This window comes from Ovis aries, chromosome 13 (genome assembly GCF_016772045.2).
Source record: "Ovis aries strain OAR_USU_Benz2616 breed Rambouillet chromosome 13, ARS-UI_Ramb_v3.0, whole genome shotgun sequence".
Taxonomy (NCBI): domain Eukaryota; kingdom Metazoa; phylum Chordata; class Mammalia; order Artiodactyla; family Bovidae; genus Ovis; species Ovis aries.
Genome location: NC_056066.1, coordinates 39,643,078 through 39,660,048, shown reverse-complemented (window position 1 = coordinate 39,660,048; position 16,971 = coordinate 39,643,078). Strand labels below are relative to the sequence as shown.

The following is a 16,971-nucleotide window of genomic DNA, read 5'->3' as shown; positions in this document are numbered from 1 at the left end:
GGTGGCACTGGCTGCCTCCTGTCAGCAAGGCCTTCACGTCAGCGAAGGTGGAGACTCAGCAAGAATCAGGTCATTTTTTCCAGCCGCTATCTGACTACTGTGCCCCTGCCTTCCCTGCCCACCTGCCCCGCTACCCACCCCTACCCCACCAGGAATACTTACCCACAGATGATGTTCCTGTCTTAGAGGACGTCAAAAAGAAATCTCCAGAAGCCGTTCTGACTCAAATGTTTCCAAAGTTGCAATATTAATGTGTGTGTGTGCTAGGTTGTGTCCAACTCTTTGTGACCCATGGACTGTGGCCTGCCAGGTTCCTCCGTCCATGGGATTTCCCAGGCAAGAATACTGGAGTGGGTAGCCATTCATTTCTCCAGGGGAAAGTCCCCACCGAAGGATTAAACCTGCGTCTCCTGCACTGGCAGGTGGATTCTCTACTGCTGAGCCACCTGGGAAGGCCCTAAGTGATAGCAGTTATTTTTCTAGAAAAGGTCTTTCAGATGTCAGTATTAAATCGATTCTGAGGGGTGAACTGAGGCTTTCCGGGTGGCACAGAGGTAAAGAATCCATCCACCTGCCAATGCACTAGATACAAGAGACGTGAGTTTGATCCCTGGGTCAGAAAGATCCCCTAGAGAAAGAAATGGCAACCCATGCCAGTATTCTTGCCTGGGAAATTCCATGGACAGAGGAGCCTGGGGGGTTACAGTCTATGGAGTTACAAGAGTCAGACACTACTGAGCACACATACACCAAAATCGGTTTACTTGTATTTTCTCACATAACATTTGTTGGTTTTAAGGTATTTCTGACAAATGCTGCAAACGTCTTTTTGCTGGAGCCATGTGTGGAGGTTCCCATGCTCTTGAAGGAGCAAGTTGATGCCTGCAAAGCTGTTCTGATTATCTTTAGGCGCATGATAATGGAGCTGACAATGAATAAAACAACCTGGTGAGTGTATTTTCAATTAATTAATATCGTAAAACACATGTTTCTGTTTTTAATGTAATGATTAAAAATGTGAAAGCCTCCACTTATTAAATAGGTGTACAAAGTGAACCATGAGATGATAATCAGTCTTTTGTAACATGTCGGTGAATTATGAAGGTAAGTATCCAGTACTTTGATAGTTCATTTGTTTTCATTATTATTTTTTTTAATCTCAAATTAAAAGTAAGCAATCCTATGATGTAATAGCAGATTCTTGCATTTTAAACTGTCATCAAGCAAGTTTTGTGCAAAAGCAGTAACTGGTGGTTGATGATATCATAATCCATAATCCCAGGAGGGTTGGCTAATCGCTCCAAAACACTTCTAAGCTGATTTTATTGCTGTAAAGTTGAAGTTTTCCCGAATTTATTTTGGGAAAATGATTGTTTTAAGCGATACATTATCAGAGTGCACTGAACTGCAGTGACGTCGTGAAATACGCTCATGTGAAGTGTTTCCTTCCTGCTTGCTGGTTTTTTGTTTGGTGTCTTTGTGTTGATGATACCCCAGAGGTAAGCAGTGCATGAGAGTTCCTGCAAGGGGCGTCTGTGCATCCCTCCAGCCCGTGGGGTGCTCCCGGGGTTCTCAGCTCAGACAATAGCCTTGGAGCCCATCACCCCTTCCTCTTCCCTCCTGTGTGAGGAGGATAGTCTCGTAGTAATACTTCTGCTTCTCCAGTCCAGTCCTTGCAAGTCCCTCCTACCCAAGCAGTTCCCTGCTACCACCACCTGCCTGGCCGCAGTCAGCATCCTCCCTACAGTCAGACCCCTGGGGGCACCTGCCCCCCAGAAGTGCTCAGGGTCCCCAATTCCAGCCTATGGTCTGGATGGTGGAGCTGGCGCTCAGGGAGCCATGGGAGGGTCTGTCTGGGGAAACCCCAGGGATGCGGTAGGACTGAGCCGGCAGGACCTCCAGGGTATCAAGTCCGGCCCTTCTCTTTCTCAGGTGAGGAGGGTGTGGGCTCAGAGGAAGCCGACTGGGCAGAACATTCACAAATTCAGGAACCCCCAGCGTCAAAAAAGGATCATTCAAAGCTGTACCTTCTGGGACCATCTTTCCCAGACTTTTAAACCGAGGAGCCATCATTAAAACATTACAGGGGTGAGCAAGGCGATTTTAACAAGAGTTCACAGCTGTGTCAGTGATGAAAGTATGAGCGACGCTGACAGCTTTTGGCTGAAATGCCTGCCCCTTTGACCAACTGTATCAAGTGTTTCCGATGCTTTTCTTTCCTTTGAAAACTCTTACGAGTTCTATGTACCAGTGTATCAGTAATATTTTGGTATTTTTGACCATCTTTTTGAGGGTGAAAATTCTAGAAAATGAAACAACTCTCTGTTTCTTTAATAATTCATAGATTTCCAGGTAAAAGTATTCTAAAAATCAAAATATTGGTATAGATTAAAATACTCCCCAAGAAAAAAGTCCGCAGAGCATAGCCTAGGACATGATTGATTCCCCCAGCAGCAGACCCTCCTGTGTATTGAAGCACCAGACAAGCCCTGAGTTCCCTCCCTCCCTTATTTCATGCTGTAAATAACTTGGGTGCTTTCTCCTTTGAGGATGGAGGGTGAACTTGACGAACCGGGTCCTTGCCCTTTGAGAGGCCTCGGTCCTCATGGGCCTGAGAGATGTGAGGAAACCAGGGGCCAGGTCAGGCAGGTCCAGCAGTAAAGCTGGGGTGGGCAGCCTGGAGGCCGGGGAGGCCTCTCTGAGTGGGGCCGGGAAGGAAGAACATCCCCACGGGGAGGAACTGCAGGTCGCAGGCCTGGTGGATCCCGGGCAGGACAAGACGGCAGCCAGTGTGGTGAGGTGGATGCTGGGCAGTGGGCGGGTGGGAGGGGGGAGCCAGTGCCCAGGGCCCTCCGGTTGCAGGGAGGCTCCTGCCACCTCCGCCTGTATGCGACAATGTGACGCTACCCGATGTACGTGTGTGCCACGGGAAGGAGAGACAGTGCGTGGAGCCCAGCCTCTGTGGCCCAGACCAGGCTGTAGCCCGGGAGGTGCTGAGAAGTGACCCTGAAAGAGGGGACAGCTTGTATGGTGCTGGGCAAGTGTGTGAAGAGATGAGGACGAAGTAGAAAACGAAGAGACAGGAAGAGTTGACCCCCTGCCTGCCACCCCAGCCCACCTCTGCCAGTGTTTCACAAAACACAAAGGAGCAAGCGGAAGTCAGAGTTGTGAGCAAAGAATTTGCCAAACCAGAGGTCATTTTGCACCCCCATTCTCTTCCAGGAGACTCTGTGTGGGAATGTTGCGGTTCCCAAGTTTTCTCAGGTTCAGAGGTTAAACCTGTCCCCTTGTCCGTCCGTGTCAGCCTTAGCCTCCATCAGGACTGTTTTTTGATAGCAGTGACTGGGACTGGGGTTTTATTGGAAAGTTACTATGTTTCTTGTTCTCAGTTTGCCAGATGGTGTGGATGGGGCTCTTTTTCTTTCTCTTGAGCATCACAGAAGGCGCACAGGCAGAGCTGACCCTAGGTGCAGCCCTCAAGCTGTGACAAGCCCATGGGGACCCTGGACGGGGTGGGCCACCAGCTGTCCCCAGCCCTGCAGCGTTTCTTCCCTCATCCTCCTCAAAGTCACTGGCTGTTCCAGGCGTGTGTGCATAGGCCCCCCTCACCCCAGAGCTCTTCTCCCGAGCCTGCAAGATCCCTGGCCTGGGGGCCGGATGGGCAGGCTCAGCGGGGGTGCCTACACAGACTGGGATGGGAGTCAGACAGGGTCACCCAGAGCAGGGCAGGAGAGCCTAGAGTTGCAGAATGGGATCCAGCACGGTGTTCAGAGAAAACACTGTTTCAACATGCAGGAACGTGAGAGCGGTCTAAAGGAGCCAAGATTTGAGATCTCATTATCCGACCTGGACTGATTCTTGGTTTTATTGCTAATGAGGACAAAGTTTCAAGGGTAAACAAGTGATTCATGCACAAGATCTTGAACAAGTAGTTAAAGGGACCTGGTGATTTCTCTCCCTTATGCAGAAGATAACCTGCTCTCTGTTTCCATGGCATCTGGGGAAACACATGAAGGATGTACCTCAGCTGTAAGAGAAAAACGCCCTCTGGCTGTGCGAGAGAATTTGTCACCATAGCACAGAGTTGAGCCATAAAGAAAGCTGAGTACCAAAGAATTGATGCTTTTGAACTGTGGTATTGGAGAAGACTCTTGAGAGTCCTTTGGACTGCAAGGAGATCCAGCCAGTCAATCCTAAAGAAAATCAACTCTGAATATTCATTGGAAGGACTGATGCTGAAGCTGAAGCTCTAATACTTTGGCCACCTGATGCGAAGAATTGACTCGTTGGAAAAGACCCTGATGCTGGGAAAGACTGAGGGCAGGAGGACAAGGGGATGACAGAGGATGAGATGGTTGGATGGCGTCATGGACTTGATGGACATGAGTTTGAGCAAACTCTGGAAGTTGGTGAAGGACCGGGAAGCCTGGTGTGCTGCAGTCCATGGGGTTGTGAAGACACAAATGAGTGACTGGAAAACAACAAAGGGCTCAGGATAAATGACTCCATAATATGGAAAGGAAATACATGGGCTTTCTTCCCCCAAAGACTGCTGCCTATGCAGAGTTCTATCTTGGGAAGCCTGGCATGCTGCAGTCCATGGGATCAGGAAGACACGACTTAGCGACTAAGCAACAGCAATCACAATGGGAGGTGTTATTTTCTGTCCCTAGGGTTTTATACTCTTTAAAGACCTTTCACATTAAAACCTCCTTCTCCATGGAGCGCTGTGCTGGAGGTGTGGTGACCACAGTCTTCAGTGGTAGAGGGGGCCAGCACTGTGCGCAGAGTCGGGGTCTTCCAGGCAGAAAGCTCCACGGCCTGAGCACCCAGTGGTGACCTTTCCCAACCCTCCTTCCTACCAGTGGGAGTGCTCTGGGGCTTGGCCACCTGACGCTGCCAGCTGCAGACCTCCCCAGAAAGTCCGCATTATTTTCTGTCACAATAGGCGGACTTCTCAGGTTAGGTAAATTCATGGATGTGAAAATGTAAGAGTGCTGCTTAAGTTCACCTAAGCACAGCTCTCCGCTGAGTGCCTTCGAGGGGCCGATACAGCCGGAGAAACAGCCTCACCCCCATTTTTACAAGGGGAGGGAGTCAGGCTAGGGTGAGACCCTTGTGATCCTGTCTGTTGATTTGGGCATAGGAGACATACTTGTTGAACCATGGTAACATAAAGTAGTTTATTTTGATAAGTAAGGTGTTCATTCTGTAATTGGCATTCAGATACTTTTGAATTCACTTCAGTTCAGTCGCTCAGTCATGTCCAACTCTTTGTGACCCAGTGGACTGCAGCATGCCAGGCTTCCCTGTCCATCACCAACTCTCGGAGCCTACTCAGACTTATGTCCATTGTGTCGGTGATGCCATCCAACCATCTCATCCTCTGTCGTCCCCTTCTCCTCCTGCCTTTAACCTTTCTCAGCATCAGGGTCTTTTCCAATGAATTGGTTCTTTGCATCAAGTAGCCAAAGTATTGGAGTTTCAGCTTCAGCATCAGTCCTTCCAATGAATGTTCAGGACTGATATTGTTTAGGATTGACTGGTTGGATCTCCTTCCAGTCCAAGGGACTCTCAAGAGTTTTCTCCAACACCATAGTTCAAAAGCATCAATTCTTCAGTGCTCAGCCTTTTTTATACTTTTGAATAACATGTGATTATCCATTTTGCTGAATTCTTACGAGAATTTCTTGTACCTATATGTGTAAGTGCTTTGGAGGTGTGATTAATAACATGAGTTTTGATTTTCGGTGGCCCAGGGAACAGATGTTGCAAATACTGCTCAGGATAACAGAAGCTGTCATGCAGAAGCCAAAGGATAAACAAATCAAGGACTTGTTTGCCCAGAGCTTGGCAGGGTTACTGTTTAGGGTAAGTCTTTTTTTTTTTTTAATTAAAACACTGCAAATGTAAGAAATGAATCAGATTTTTTCAGCAAATCAGTTAATCATTGAGAATTTCAAGAGTAAAATTGGACTGCCTTTAAAAAGTTTCTAGAAATTTAACTAGAAAATTTCCTTCTTGAATGTTCTCTTGAGGGTTGTAATCAGTCTTTATGGTTAGTGCTGGGCCTTTAGGCCTTCCCAGCTCTCTGCTATCTGCTTCCTCTCTTGATTTCCTTAAGGTTACTAGAAGTTAGGAAGACAGCAAGTGCTGATGGCCTTGGCCTTAGGCCAGGTGGATTTGAAGAGGTGCAGGACAGACAGAGCACGGGTGTGTGGGTAGGATGGGAGATGTTAAGATAGGAATGCAGGTGTGAGGGCTGTCGGTGTGCTTAGCGATTGTGTTTAAAGCCTCAGGACTGAGTGGGATCACCTGGGGAGAGGGGATGTGTCAGAGAGAAAGAAGGCCATCTCCCTGATGGTGGAGGTGAAGGATGGTGCCCCCAGGACGTGCACGTGGGCTTCCAGGGAGCAGATAGAAAGGCCTGGAAGGCAGCAGAGACGTCTGGGCTAAACAGTGAGCAGATGGCCCTGGAGCCGCGAGAATGGGGACCAAGACCCAGGTGGAAGGTGGGCTGGCAGAGGGTGGAGTGAGTGTGGAACATGGATGAGTGTGGAAGATGGATGAGTGCAGACAGTTCTTTTAAGAAATTTGCTTTGAAAGGGGAAGAAAGGGCTGTAGCTCGAGGGGGCATCAGGGTTCACAGGATTCAAGGGAACTTTGTAAGGTTTTTTTTTTTTTTTTTTTTTGCAATAAGTAAGGATTAGATCATGTTTCCATGCTGATGGGTAGGAGTAAGGGAAGTTGGATGGGCAGGGTGTCAAGGTGATGTGGGGTTAACAAAAGTGCAGAGGTTGAGGAGGAGGCTGGGAGCAGAGTGGGGGCCATGCTCGGGAGAGCAGGGACCCCTCGGTGCCCGTCCAGCATCCAGGGGAGGAGCTGAGCAGACTGGGGCCTGGTGGGCAGAGGGTCTGCATGAGTCATCTGCTGCAAGTCAGGCAGGAGCTGGGGCAGGTGGAGGTTTACTTGTGGGAAAGGTCCCTGCAGAGATGGGGGCAAGAATGTCTCAGAAGACAGAACAGGCTCCCCAGGTCCTGCCAGGACCAGCCTCAAATACTAGCATCGTTTCAAATCAATATCTTTGTTAAAAATGATAACTGATTTCACAGTAGCTCAAGTCTTGATTGCCATTGATCAGATGCATTTTCAGAAATTAAACTCAATACCCCGTAACACTTTTTACTTTAAAATTCGACTTCAGTTCAGTTGAGTCGCTCAGTTGTGTCCGACTCTTTGCTACCCCATGAATCGTAGCACACCAGGCCTCCCTGTCCATCACCAACTCCCAGAGTTTACTCAAACTCACGTCCATCGAGTCAGTGATGCCATTCAGCCATCTCATCCTCTATCATCCCCTTCTCCTCCTGCTCCCAATCCCTCCCAGCATCAGCGTCTTTTCCAATGAGTCAACTCTTTGCATGCGGTGGCCAAAGTATTGGAGTTTCAGCTTTAGCATCATTCCTTCCAAAGAAATCCCAGGGCTGATCTCCTTTAGAATGGACTGGTTAGATCTTCTTGCAGTCCAAGGGACTCTCAAGAGTCTTCTCCAACACCACAGTTCAAAAGCATCAATTCTTTGGCACTCAACTTTCTTCACAGTCCAACTCTCACATCCATACATGACTACTGGAAAAACCATAGCCTTGACTAGACAGACCTTTGTTGGCAAAGTAACGTCTCTGCTTTTTAATATGCTGTCTAGGTTGATCATAACTTACCTTCCCAGGAGTAAGCGTCTTTTAATTTCATGGCTGCAATCACCATCTGCAGTGATTTTGGAGCCCCCCAAAATAAAGTCTGACACTGTTTCCACTGTTTCCCCATCTATTTGCCATGAAGTGATGGGACCAGATGCCACGATCTTAGTTTTCTGAATGTTGAACTTTAAGCGAACTTTTTCACTCTCCTCTTTCACTTTTACCATACTAATACTAATTTTAAGTATTTTGTCAAAAGCACACTTCTTCCAAGTGACTATTGAATTCTTTCATCGATCCATCATTTTCAGACGCTCATAGTGGCCTGGATCCGAGCAAACCTCTGCGTGTACGTTTCCCGGGAACTCTGGGATGACTTTCTTGGGGTGCTCTCCTCCCTCACGGACTGGGAGGAGCTTATCCATGAATGGGCCAGCATCATGGACTCATTGACGGCTGTGCTGGCCAGGACAGTGTACGGAGTTGAGATGACCAATCTACCTCTGGACAAGTTAAGTGAACAGAAGGAAAAGAAACAGCGAGGCAAAGGTATTCCATCTCTGGCCCCTCTGGTGACCCCGGGTGTCTGAGCTGAGTGTATGCATGCATGCTAAGTCACTCCAGTCGTGTCCCACTCTTTCCGACCCTATGGACTGTAGCCCGCCAGGCCCCTCTGTCCATGGGATTCTCCAGGCAAGAATACTGGAGTGGTTTGCTGTGCCCTCCTCCAGGGGATCTTCCCTACCAAGGGATCAAACCCACGTCTCCATGTCTCCTGCATTGCCAGGCAGGTTCTTTACCACTAGCACCACCTGGGAAGTCTGAGGCTGAGTAGGAGTGTGTATTAAACCCCAGGCAGTCATTGCTTGGAATTGCATCAGCTGAACCAATGGTGTCTTTTTAACAGTGGCATTCAGTCACATATCCTAGCTGTGTCCCCTTCCTAAGGATGATGGATGGATGCAGGGGCTGTGGGGGAAGGAGGAGGGAGGAGGAGGACTGAGAGCTGTAGTGATAGCAGTGGAGGTGAGGACACCTCTGCCATCACCCTCACAGGAGGCTGTGAAATCCATGCCACTCTCCCCACGTCACAGACCAGACACTCAAGAACAGAGTCCGTAGAGATTGGCTCGTTTTGGGGGTCACACAGCTAAGAAGTGGTAAAGCTGGAAATCAAAGCCAGACAAGTCCCACTCAAGACACCCCGATATTTGTCATCTTTTCTGCTGCCTTCCTGGGGAAGGTGGAGGATTCTGAGTGCTTCCCATGAAGTTGTTTAGCTTTGTTCTGTTTCAGGGTGAGAACTATAGTGAGACCTGGAGTCAGATCCAGCTGGGAACATCAGTGATGGTGTCTTTTGAGATGACACTTTGGAAGTCCATCCTGGTTACGTTTTTTAAGGCTGTGACACAGTCGTTGGGTTAATTCCCTGTCCTCCAGCTTATTATGTAACCATTTTGAGTCTGCTCATAGAAATACACGTAATGCAATAGATAGAATATCTAAGGATGCTGGGACAGAATGAACAGTGTCGGAGCTCCAGCAGGTGGATAAAATGCAAGGATGCAGGTGAAGAGCCTCGGGGCTGCGCGGGGAGGCAGGGAGGGGGCAGATTTGACTCTGATCATCAACAGGGTAGCATCAGAGCATCACTGAGGGCAGAAGGTGTAAACAACCTACTTGCCTGGCTTTTCCAGGTCCTAGGATCTGAGAGGAGTTTTTTCTCCAAAGACTCCCAAAGGGCACATTACCTGGCATGGTCAACTGCAACCTCCACAATGGTCTTAGCATAGGTTGTGTCAGTTAGCTTTGCCATGTGACAACCCCAAGATATAATGGCTTCAAATAACACTGTTTATTTAAATTATGATTTTAGGGATTGGCAGTCAGGGTTGGCCTCCCTGGGATGGATCTGCTGGCCTCACAGCTGCACCTGCCATCAGCCAGGCTGTGACCTGCTCACAGCTCTGCTGTCGGGCTGGCCAGCTGTCAACTGCAGTAGCGGAGGTGAAGGGGCTGAATGTGCTTCCTCACCCCTGCAGGCTTGCTCAAGCTGTTCACCTAATGGCTTAGGGGGTCCAGGAGCAGCGGGAGGGCGAGCCCATTCTCAAGTGCATTTCAGATCTCTGCTTGGCCAGTGTTTGCTGCCAAAGTATGTAATGTGTTGGAGCTCAGAGTCAGTGGGGGAGAGGATGACAGAGGATGTGGGATACAGGAAGTGCGAACCAATTATAATGATTCGATAGCCGCAGAGACATGTAATTAACATGACTGGTTCCTAGAATGTCTCCACTGCCATCTGTGAGTAGCTCCCCGGGGCATCAATTAGTAAGAGCAAGTCAGTGAGAAACCAAAACTAGCTAGCTGAGGTCTGGGGCATTCCAGTGAAACTGTCCAATCCCAGTTTAGGTTTAGACTGTCTACTGCAGTGATGTCTGTACATACTTTAGGCAGAAGATCCTTTTTTTTCTCCCTCGTTGAAGCTATACAGAGCCCCTTCCTTAAAAAAAAATATATAAGAGTGGAGATATGGGATGAAGTGAGGGCAGGGAGCCCAGAGCCTGGGCCCTGGGCCTCTGTAGTGACCTCTGTAGCAGCTCTGAGGGTCGCTGTGTAAACCCGGAGTCCAGGAGGGTCAGGATGCTTCCATCCAAGAACTTGGTTTCCTAAGACTGTGGCTCTCAGCCCAGCAGAGTCTACCTGACGAGGATACCTTTCAGGATGGAGGGAGTGGCTGAGACAAAGTAAGGATCTTCTCAAAACTCAGCACATTCCCCAACTCCTCAAATTCTTATGATCCTCCCTCCCTTTGAACCCCCAGAATATTCTCTTCCCTCCCACCGTGTGAGCACAGATTCCTAGGCTTGTCAGAGATAAGCTTGCCTTGGGAAGGTAAACAACTTTAAAAAAATGCTATTTATGGACAGATACAGAACAAATTTGGTTATTTAATGACCGTGACAAATATTTCTGATTTATTCATGTTGCTTTATTCCAAAAATGGATATAAATATTTACTGTAGAAATCCTTGCTGTACAAGCAGTAGACTTGTGGAAACAAAGTACACTCTCAGAAGAATCTGGGTGTGCAAATGAACCACAGGTGGCATCCGCCAGCCATGTGCCCAGAACCCTCTAAGTGTCTCTTTCTCTTTTCTTCTGTATCCGTTTTGATCCCTGACCACTGACTTGAGATATTTGTCTAGAGCAGTATGAGAGGAGAAAAGAAAAGACGAATCCCAGATCTTCAACAGTTTACTGTTTCCGAGCTTCACTTAAAAAGGATTTTTTATTGTTTGTAGCATTTTGTTGACTTTGCTCGCTTGACTATAATTAGAGTTTATGGGCGCACATTTCTCTTGGGGATTTGTGGAGAGGTTTGTGTCTGCAGGACAGAATACTGTTCTAAAATCAGTGATCTCTCATTTTCTGATTTACAGAAGCATTTTTTTGAGTGTCCCAGGAGCAGTAGTTGGAGAAGGAAATGGCAACCCACTCCAGTATTCTTGCCTGAAAAATTCCATGGACAGAGAAGCCTGGTGGGCTACAGTCCATGGGGTTGAAAAGAGTCAGACACACCTGAGTGACTAATACACACAGGGAGCAGTGGTGTGGTTCATTTGACATTGTTCTTACATTGAGAAAGATGTATTCATGTTTTTGTACACCGGAATGAGTGCTGTGAAGATAGGAGAACTTTCTTGAGACCATTGAAGGGGCTTGAAAAATACTTTGGCAACAGGAATTTTCAGTTGCCTGATGGATGACTCACCTCCTAAATTGCAGTGTAGGAAGTGGTACCCAGTCTGCTGCAGGAGAACCTGCTGATTATACATCACTCTATGTAGGGGGTTTGCTGAGCGGCACGGGCTAGGGGAGGAATCATGAAAAAACCAGCCCCTGGATTGTGTTTCTTGTCTCATAGGCTGTGTTCCAGATTCTCAGAAAGGAAGCACCGTGGGGAGGTCCTTTTCTCTGAGCTGGCGGAGCCACCCCGACGTGGCCGAGCCCATGAGATTCAGGAGCGCCACCACGTCCGGGGTGCCAGGGGTTGAGAAAGCCAGAAACGTTGTCCGGCAGAAGGCAACCGGTAAGCGCAAGTCCTAGTATTTCTCCATGGAATGGATGTATAGGAATTATAGGATTTTAATGGATTTATAAGGATGTTTTTTAACAGCTTTAAAATTCCACTCAGAACTTAAGTTCGAGGCCTTTTACTGACTGAGATGTTGCTATATCTTTTCAGCTTTCTGTCCACTCTTCCAAATCGTGGTTTTTACTATTTATTTCTAAATTCTGCATCATGATAAAGAACTTGAGATGTGAATATCAAGTGAGATGTTGGTGCAAAAGAGAGAAAATTGGCATTTTGTTTAAACCTTGAGGAAGACAGATTCTTGGTAATTGCACAGCCAGCTGCGTTGCTGTTTTTTTCAGTGTGCATCTTAAGAGAGCGTGGAAACTTAGTCCACCAAAGAAAAGGAGATTAAAGCTTCAGTTTTCAGGACTGGAGGAAGAATCTACGTTTTCTGCTTCTTTGGAAAATGGCACCTTACATGTTTGTTTACACGTTGACCATATAGTCAGTTAGAATTAACAAGAACTTGAATGGGAACCTCCCGTTAATCACACCGTTGCTACACTTTATTCTTAAAAAAGAGAACTCTGTAGTATAAGCTTGTATACAGTATTTGATAAGAACAAATAAAGCTCCAAGCCCTCCCAGTGACTTTGAGGCTATAACTTAAGTTTAACACAGATTCCTGTATGGGACTTACGTGGCAGTCCAGTGGTTAAAAGACTTCACCTTCTAGTGCAAGGGATGCAGGTTCAGTCCCTGTCCTAAAGATCCCACCTGCTTCACAGCCAAGAAAAAACAAAATATGAAACAGAAGCAATATTGTAACAAATTCAGTAAAGACTTTAAGAATGGTGCGCATCAAAAACAAAACCAAAGTTAAGACAGATTCGTGTAGGTTTGCTTTTCACATCAATAATGCCATGCAGTTGAAATTGATATTCAGCATGTTGACTGCAGAGAGAAAGTCACAGTTTCCTGTGATCATAAACCAAAGATTCATTGACACTCTGCCTAGTTTCCAGTGCTCAGTCAAGGCTTCCAATAGATGCCTTAGAATCCTGTTTTTTTATGGAAATATATTACACATTAACCATAACTGCCTCATAGTTTTTCCGATAATATTTGTTGGTCATTATCCCTCATTTACTGCTTCCTTTATCCTCTCCCTGAGGAGAGGCCCAGTTCTCGGAAACAGGCAGCTTTGGGGAAGGCTCACTCAACTATTGCCTTTCTCATCCGAACTCCTAGAGTCTTTTCTTTCTCTTCCACCAATGGATCCTTGAAAGGGATCAGAATAGGAGTTCTTGCCATGCTTGAGCCTCCCAGACTGCCTATTGTCCCTCTCAACCCTTGAATTACAGAGATGACAAAAGTGCTCATTCAAAGCACTTTTTAAAACATGGGTTGCCATTCCCTTCTCCAGGGCATCTTCCCGACCCAGGGGTTGAACCCAGGTCTCCCTCATTGCAGGCAGATTCTTTACTGTCTGAGCCACCAGGGAAGTCCAAGAATACTAGAGTGGGTAAGCCATTCCCTTCTCCCGGGGATTGAACTGGGGTCTCCTGCCTTGCAGGTAGATTCTTTAACCAACTGAGCTTCTAGGGAAGCCCTCTCAACATGTTATCATAGACAAATGATTCTATGTTGCATGTTCTATGTGCCACTACTTGGCCAAAGCACAGCCATAGGAGAGATTGCACCTTTGTTTTTCAACAGGTATTCTAGACCAATGATACAATAGAGGTGCTGGTAGGTTTCAGAAAATCCTCTGTGCCTTTCTGTTTGGCAGTGTTCTCAATTGCCTGAGAAGCCATGCAGAAACAAGTAAAATCAAGTAAAGGTGCTTGTAGAATGTGTCACTTCAAAACCATAAACCTGACCTTTGTAGGAGTCATTCAATCAAAAACACTTAGAACCCTAACCTTTAACAGATAGTGAAGATGAGAGCTATTGAGTTGGACAGACATATTTATCTTCATGTATTGGGCCAAAAAGGTTGTTTGGATTTTCCATAGAATCTTACAGAAAAGCGCAAATGAACTTTTTCACCAACCCAATATTTTATACACATGGCACCCCACTCCAGTATTCTTGCCTGGAAAATCCCATGGACAGAGGAACCTGATGGGCTATATAGCCCATAGGGTTGCAAAGAGTCAGACACGACTAAAGTGACTAAACAACAACAATGAATATACGTGTATTTCCTATTCTATATTTTTAAAATTTTAAAATATTATGACTTTTTGTTGCCCGTGAAGACAATGATTTTTGAAGACTTTACTATATCATACTGTTTTATAAAAGTAATCTACCTAGACTACATGTTAGAATTTTTACTCACTTCAATTTTTTTTTTTGCATATTTTTAGTCTTCTGAGAAGTCCCAGAATATTCTCATGGTAGATTTTGGTTGTGTAGAGGCCCCCTTTTAATGAGGAAACAGCAGTTCATGACATTAGGTTTTGCACTGTTAGCATGAAGATGTTTATTATGGAAGACCTATTTGAAAGTGTCTTTTTTTCTAATCCCAGTAAGAGAATATTATAAGATTATTCTAATTTGCCCCACAGACTATACTTAGACTGAGAAAATGTCAGTGATAGTGGTGAGAGGAAATATAAAATCAGCAATTGTGGAGTGAGGAAATGATGATTAATTTAACAGAGAATTAACTCGTTTGCACCTTAAAAGGACAGGCAGGGAGAATCTTAGAGAATTAAAAAGTTGACCTTGTTTTCCTGAGTGTGAATGATGCTAAAACCTTACATGTCTAAAGTGAATGGTTAAAGCAGATTTCCACACAAAATAACCTATATTTTATTATTTCTAAAATATCTAGTGATCAATTTCAGGAAATTGCACAATTATTTGATTTCTAAAAGGAAAACTTTTTAAATGAAGCATCCCTGACATTGAGACATGGACACATCTTTCAGGAAATTTGAAGTCAAGTTAGTTTGATGTTTACACAGAAGTTGTCTTCACCTAAATAGTATCTAACATGTTTATGATTATGCATTGCAGACAGTTCTCTAGAGCTGGGAATTCTGGTAGTCAGAGAATGGGGAAAAGACAGGAAAAGTAAGAAGTTTGTTTGCTTTTGCCAAAGCGTCACTACCATTTGTAGGTCTATTTCATTAATGTTAAATAAAATCATGTGAAAATAATACAGTAAGTAAACCTTCCTAGTTTTGTTTTAAGGACTAAACTAGTTTTCCTGATGATGGTTTCATATGTATGAGGCCTATTTCCTCCTTACATCCATTCATTTCCTCAAATGGTTTTGAGTAGCAATATATAGTATACAGAAAAGTTAAGAACATCCTAAAGTTTGTAGTAAGAAATTATGGACTTAATCAGCACAAAGTGTGATTTCAAAGGCTGTGTTTCATGAAGATTTTTACCTTTTTCCCCCAAATGTCAGATCCTTGAGTCAGCAAGTTGACTTTTATGTGTTCTTGAGCTTTTAGGATATTTGATTTACTAAATGATTTGCTTTTAAATGCAGTCGTGTCTCAGTAAGCCTGATTATTTATGAAACAGTTTTTATCTTAAGTTAGATTCTTCCCACCCTCACCATGGTCTTTTTGTTTGGGTCCTTTTAGAAGAGAAAACTAGTTATAACGTCTGCCCAAGTAAACAGATGACCCAAACGCGAATCTGATACACAGCAGGAAAAAAAAAGGAAAGGCTCAACACACAAGGCATTCTATAACGGAGATTGATCATTTGTGAATGGCCCGTTCTCCCCGCCATCAGCATGACTGAAAGTTGGCTGTATTTAGAGACTTCTCATTAAATCCTGTGCGTTGTGCCAACTTCCTTTAAAGTCTGAAGTGACCTCCTTTGAATATTTAAAGTGAGCCCAGAAAACTAATAAGGAAAAGGAAGAAGTGAAAGATCTTGATGTTCTCCTGACACTTGACTCTATTGCTTTGTCTCTCCTGGAAGCTAAGCGAAGCCAGTCTATCAGCAACTGTGCCCACCTCTCTGAGGCTTTGCCCGCCACTAAAAGCGTCCCACTCCTCCTCCACACCGTGAGCGCTCTCTTCCCCGGTCTCTCTTACTCTTCTTGCTCCCACAGGCTGTCAGGTACTGTAATACTGTCTCTTCTGTCCCACTGTGTCCCTGGGCTGTGTCCCCTCCCGCTTGCTCGCTCGCCCCTGGGTCTGCCTTCCTTTGTCAATATCCCCGCCTCACGCATGTATGCCTGGCCATTGCACTTGGCGTTTATTTTCAAAGAATGTCACTTGTTTCTAGGTAGTTAAGACACTCAGTAGCAGTTAAATAGTCAACCAGAATCTCTGCATCTGGGCTTTGTATTCTGAGCTGAGAACCATACTGTTTTTCTTTTTTTATTGGAGTATAATTGCTTTACAATGTTGTGTTAGTTTCCGCTGTACAATGAAGTGAATCAGCTCTGTATATACATACATCCCCTCCCTGTTGGACTTCTTCCTGCCCCCCATCCCACCCCTCTGTGTCGTCACAGAGCACCAAGCTGAGCTCCTTATTTTATACAGCAGGTTCCCACTAGCTGTTCTACACATAATAGTATATATATGTCAATGGTACTCTCTCAGTTCATCCCACCCTCCCCTTCTCCCCCTGTGTCCACACGTCCAGAGAACCATAGTTTTTAAGAGGGGGAAACAGTGATGCCAGCCTTGTGTGCCTTATATATGGAGTCTATAGAATGGAAGGGAATCTTCATGAAATTCTAGTGATTCTGAGCCTGCCAGTGTTAGCGTGTTTGCTGTGCCTCCCTCAGAATGAATGAACTGGAAAAGTTATGCAGGCTAGAGTTCGTTGGAGTGAATAAATCATATTCATGTATAAAATAATGATCAGTTTACACAGATTCATACTGATTATTGGGTATGAAAAATAACAATGAGTAGTAGAAACAATTTGAGGTTAAAAAAAAAAACAATGGTGAAAATTGCTAATTTTCAAAAGAAATGTTATTCCCGGCCTTTAGCCAGGTAAAATTGAGTTCAGCTACATATTATTTATATACTTGCCCTTTCTGGTTTATTAAGATGTTGTCGCATCAAAAGTAATTATTAGCATGGACACCTCAACAAAAGGATTTATAGTGAATAATTAGGTCTGTGTCTACTTATTTCTCTGTGATTCCCCAAATGAACCTTCTTGCTGAAGAAGGAAGTGTTTTCATGTCCTTTT

General features: G+C 45.4%; 1 protein-coding gene across 19 annotated transcripts in view; it reads left to right on the top strand.

Annotated features, from left to right (window-relative positions):
- RALGAPA2 (Ral GTPase activating protein catalytic subunit alpha 2) overlaps nucleotides 1-16,971 on the top strand; it is a 290,584-nt gene that overhangs the window by 76,805 nt on the left and 196,808 nt on the right. For 14 of the 19 annotated variants that reach the window (XR_009596071.1, XR_006055582.2, XR_006055584.2 and 11 more), the window contains exons 13-17: nucleotides 800-948; nucleotides 5,760-5,871; nucleotides 8,012-8,249; nucleotides 11,626-11,790; nucleotides 15,736-15,876. Coding sequence is in view for 9 of the 19 variants with exons in the window: in XM_060397510.1 (XP_060253493.1) it covers nucleotides 800-948; nucleotides 5,760-5,871; nucleotides 8,012-8,249; nucleotides 11,626-11,790; nucleotides 15,736-15,876 (805 nt within the window). In the remaining 10 variants the exon portion in view is untranslated. The remainder of the gene's footprint in view (nucleotides 1-799; nucleotides 949-5,759; nucleotides 5,872-8,011; nucleotides 8,250-11,625; nucleotides 11,791-15,735; nucleotides 15,877-16,971) is intronic. The other 5 variants (XR_009596074.1, XR_009596073.1, XM_060397513.1 and 2 more) reach the window with 1 other exon arrangement.